Source organism: Ranitomeya imitator, chromosome 7 (genome assembly GCF_032444005.1).
Source record: "Ranitomeya imitator isolate aRanImi1 chromosome 7, aRanImi1.pri, whole genome shotgun sequence".
Classification (NCBI taxonomy): Eukaryota; Metazoa; Chordata; class Amphibia; order Anura; family Dendrobatidae; genus Ranitomeya; species Ranitomeya imitator.
The window spans coordinates 114,413,060-114,417,814 of record NC_091288.1 but is presented as its reverse complement, the minus strand read 5'-3'; the positions used below and the strand labels follow the sequence as shown (position 1 = coordinate 114,417,814).

At 39.1% G+C, this 4,755-nt stretch overlaps 1 protein-coding gene across 1 annotated transcript; it reads left to right on the top strand.

Annotated features, from left to right (window-relative positions):
- The first annotated feature begins 323 nt into the window (after window positions 1-323).
- Window positions 324-1,801, top strand: LOC138644867 (gamma-crystallin-1-like). The gene is made up of 3 exons (XM_069733759.1): window positions 324-407; window positions 769-1,011; window positions 1,481-1,801. The coding sequence occupies exons 1-3, from the start codon at window positions 399-401 to the stop codon at window positions 1,754-1,756; spliced, it is 528 nt and encodes a 175-aa protein (XP_069589860.1). The 5' UTR covers window positions 324-398; the 3' UTR covers window positions 1,757-1,801.
- Window positions 1,802-4,755: the final 2,954 nt, after the last annotated feature.

Sequence of the window (4,755 nt, the reverse complement as noted above, 5' to 3'; positions counted from 1 at the left end):
CTCTTTACAGCAGTTACTGAGATAGTGATACCCAAAATTCCAGTATTGCCTCAACATTCTAGAACTGACGTGAGCTGTTGCCATTGACAATTGACAAAATGACCTATGAAATCTGCTGACCCCATATATGACGTCTGACATTTCCCCTTTGTTTTCGAAACTCTACAAAGCGGATTTTGCCTAAGCGTTTACTAAAGAAAGAAAATTCTCCAATAATGCGTGACAGCCTGTGTGAATGAATTGTGTAGGTCTCTTTTGCTGAGTTCACTAATTTATCATTTACACAACTAGCTTGCTGAGTCCCTTCCATGGTTCCACACAGGAGTATATAAGGGATGTCACATTCCCTGTCAAAACAGTGTTCACTCAAAGCGTCCACTGACAGCTGAACCACCAAGATGGGAAAGGTAACGTATATTTCTATCCATCTTTGCCTAGGTGAAATTAATATTGTAAAAAGGGACATATAGGACTGACCACAGATGTGAAGCCCTAGAGAAAATTTCAATTTTCTCAAACCGCTTTCTTTGAGGGATAACCTATTGATTAAAAATATTAGAACAGGTAATGCTATTACATCTATGCCATATGTCTAATTTGTGGAGTGTAATAGGAAGCTGATGAGATGCTACAAAGTGAAAGTGACTGGTATATTCTGGACTTACATACATAGAAGGAATATGAAAAATGTATTCTGGACCATTGCTAGCTTTTATATAATTCGTAATAAGACATTTTCTCAGTGTTACCATTGTTATCTCATTTCAGATCATCTTCTACGAGGACAGAAACTTCCAGGGCAGATCCTATGAGTGCAGCTCTGATTGTTCTGATCTTCATTCTTTTTTCAACCGCTGCAACTCCATTCGTGTGGAAAATGGAAACTGGATGCTGTATGAGCACCCCAATTTTACTGGACACCAGTACTTCCTAAGGAGGGGAGAATATCCCGATTTCCAGCAGTGGTTGGGCTTCAACGACTCTATTAGGTCTTGTCGCATCATTCCTCAGGTGCGTCCCCTTTGGTTAACTTCATTTTAAAATTTGAGTAAAAAAACAAGTATGCTCAACACAGTGTTATGTATCTTATTAACAATTTTGCGTTCTGGTTTTAAATTTTTTTTTTTTTGCATTGAAGAATTTGGCAAGAGGTATTTTAATTATTTAGGAAAATTGATTTCTACACACTTAACATTACCTTAACGGAATCCTATCAGAATACTTGTCCTTTAAATACAGAAAAATAGACTAATTCTAACTTTTTAAATATATTTTCACATAGGTTTTTAGATTTTAAAAAATTCCAATTTTATATATTGTATAAATTTATATATATAATAAAACATGTCATGCAGATTTGTCTTGTGCTCTGGTGATATAAGAAATTCTTAAAACATTTTTATGTATTAAAATCCCAAAATAATTTTAAAAAGCCCGTGATTATCAGATTATTGTAATGACATGTTATTTGCTCTTCTAGCAACGTGGTTCCTACAGAATTAGAATTTACGAGAGAGAAGACTTCAGAGGAGAGAGCATGGAGTTTGTAGACGATTGCTCCTCAGTCCATGAGCGTTTTAATTATCATGACATCTACTCCTGCAATGTCCTTGAAGGCCACTGGATCTTTTATGAGCAGCCTAACTACAGGGGACGCCAGTATTACCTGAGACCTGGAGAGTACAGGAGATACACTGATTGGGGCTCTGTCAATGCCAGGGTTGGTTCTTTGAGACGTGTAAGGGAGAATTATTAAACTATATTGTAATAATTTAAAGAACTAAATAAACAGCTCATCACTGAATGAAATGTTTGGACCCAACTTTTTTGTTTTTGTGTTACGAAATATGTAAAAATGCTAAAATATATACAGTAACTGGAAAACTGATGCAAAGACTGACAAACACAAAGACAAACATAGGCCTGTTTCTACTTTGTAATCTACTAGCTGTAATATGTGATGACAACATTTGAAGCATTATCCATCATTTTAACTTGCCCTTAATTCCAGGGCTGTACGTTAAAAAGGAAGTCACAAACAGAGTTTACTTAAAATAAGAAACATAAAACAATATGAAACACAAGCATACAATATAAAAAATAAAACAAGTATAATAAACTAGAACTAGATTAGAACAGAAGGAGAGAGGACCCTGGGCGCAATAACTTAAAAGTCTGCAAGGAGAGAAGAAAGGAATGAGGAGACAAGCTGGTGTTACGACCATCGCAGCAGGTTTATGGTAGCTTGTACTAAAGAATTGGGCTGTCAGGTTTAAAAGGTGGTAGGATGATAATCACACGTAAATGATAGGCAATCAAGAGAAATTGTCCAAGTGAATTGAGTCAAATGTGAGTCAACAAATAGCCAGTCAATCATTTTTTTTTTTCCTCTATGTTGAAATAATAGGTCTAACACAGGTTATCCTTGATGAATATTTATACATTGAACTAAGAGCATATATGTAAAGGTACTTTAATGCTGCTTAAATCCTTACAATCATTACTTTTCTTGTAGAAATCCATAGTTGAAAATGCTAATGAGCCGCAAGTGCTCTCCCTATTCTACCCCCATTGCCTGCCTCCAGTCTCTGTCTCACACAATATTGTGCATCGGAGGCAAATCAATGAAACAAGAGTGACCTTTCCACTAGAGGCAAGATGCAGGCAATGGTGAAGAATAAGGAGAGAGGCAGGAGAGCTGTAAGTGGAGAGTCCATCCACTGTACTTGCAACTCATTAGCATGCAATTTCATCTATGGATTTCTGTAAAACAACAAAATGGATTTTTAGAAGAAAGGGAAGGATTTAATCAGCAATAAAGTGACTTTATATACATGCCATTAGTCGTGATATAATATCCTGTCGACAGGTATTGATTAGTAAATATGAAACTAATTGGTTGTCTAAGGCCTCTTTCACACATCAGTTTTTAGCCATCAGGCACAATCTGGCAAATTTTTTAAAAAACGGATCTGTTGCAAATTGTGAAAAACTGATGCAACAGATCTGTTTTTCTGCTGGTTCACATATATATATATATATATATATATATATATCATATTTGGATTTCTTGTTCGAGAGAGAGTTTCATTGTTTGTTTCTCAATCGGATTAAGGTCTGGATTTTTGACTAGGCCGCTGCAAAGTCTTAATTTTGTCTTTCTTAAGTCACTCAGAGGTGGACTTGCTAGTGTGTTTTGGATCATTGTCCTGCTGCATAACCCAAGTGCACTTCAGATTGAGGTCACAAACAGATGGCCGGATATTCTCCTTTAGGATTTTTTGGTAGGCAGTAGAATTCATGGATAAATTTACCACAACAAATCTTCCAGGTGCTGATGCAGTAAAACAGCTCCAAACCATCACACTACCACCACTATATTTTACTGTTTGTATGATGTTGCTTTTCTGAAATGCTGTGTTACTTCTATGCCAGATGTAATGGGACGTACACCTTTCAAAAAGTTTAACTTTTGTCTTGTCAGTGTACAGAGTATTCTCCCAAAAGATGTTTTCTAGCGGGGGGGGGGGGGGAGGGTTTGGCCTGCTACCAAGTGTAGCAGCCGCATAGTTGCAGAGCTCCTGCAGCCCAGGACTTTTAGCAGCCCATCCCCGCTCAACTCAGAACGCAACTTCCTCCAGCTACTCAACTGCAGCTCATACAACTGCCCGGGCACATGCTGACATGCGGCAGATCACGGAAGAGGGGATCCTCGCCGAGATTGCCCAACTTCTTTGCGAGGGGGAAGTCCACCAAAGCAACAGGTAAAATGGTGCCTGCATCCCCTTCAGGCTCCTCACGCTCCTCTGAGGGCTCTGAGAGAGGTGCAGGCACAGAGGGGATTCATCAACACCACTCTGCCCCACTCATTAAGCAGGACATGCAGGAGTTTCTTTCCTCTTTGAGGGCTTCTTTAAAAGAGGACATGCATAATATGTTTAGAGAGCTGAAAGGAAAAATCTCAGCTCTGGGAGAGCGCACCTTTCACTTAAAGAATAAAGTGGCTTTCAATGCACTAGTCGACGAAAATGAAGCCTTAAAGGAAGAATTGGCTCGCGTCAGTGATAAAACATATGACTTGGTGTATAGATCGCACAGGAACAACGTTCAGGTGAGAGGGAACCCTGAGGAGGTCTTGGATAAGTATTTGCCTGCTTACCTGTATAACTTTTTAAAGGCTGTTCTCCCTGAAATTTCCATTAGAGACTTAATGGTTGATAGGGTCCATAGAATCTCCAAACCAAAACATGTGGATCAAGATCTGCCTAGAGACACTCTGGCAAGAATACACTTTTTTACCACCAAGGATGTATTCATGCAAAGAATGAGGAAAAATCCGACTCTGCCCCAGGAAATGCAATCCCTACTAGTTTTCCCAGACTTATCTGCAGTAACTCTAGCCAAGAGGCGTGAATACACACATGTATGCAAAGCTCTGCGTGATGTGGGCACCAAATATAGATGGGACTTTAACCCAGTAAAACTGTTGATTATGCATGAGGGGAGAATAATTGCTTGCTCTACCCCTAAACAAACTGAAGACAGACTTAAGGATTGGAATATCCCTTTTGCTCAGCGACAAGCGCCTACGGGGGAAAAGTTAGACCCAGAATAGTCTCAAATATTAGGTGGAAGACAGGAAGTCTGCTGGAGCTGGTGGAAGATTGTTTGGATTTGCATCCTGATCTCACTGTTCCTAGCAACCTTGGACTGTGGGCAACACTGCTGCGGATCTCTGTAGAGTTAGAAGAGCTC

What these genes read in the sequence shown, in the direction of transcription:
- LOC138644867 (XM_069733759.1), top strand. An exon ending in CTTGTCGCATCATTCCTCAG is followed by an intron (nt 1,012 to 1,480) that starts GTGCGTCCCCTT and finishes TTGCTCTTCTAG; the next exon opens with CAACGTGGTTCCTACAGAAT.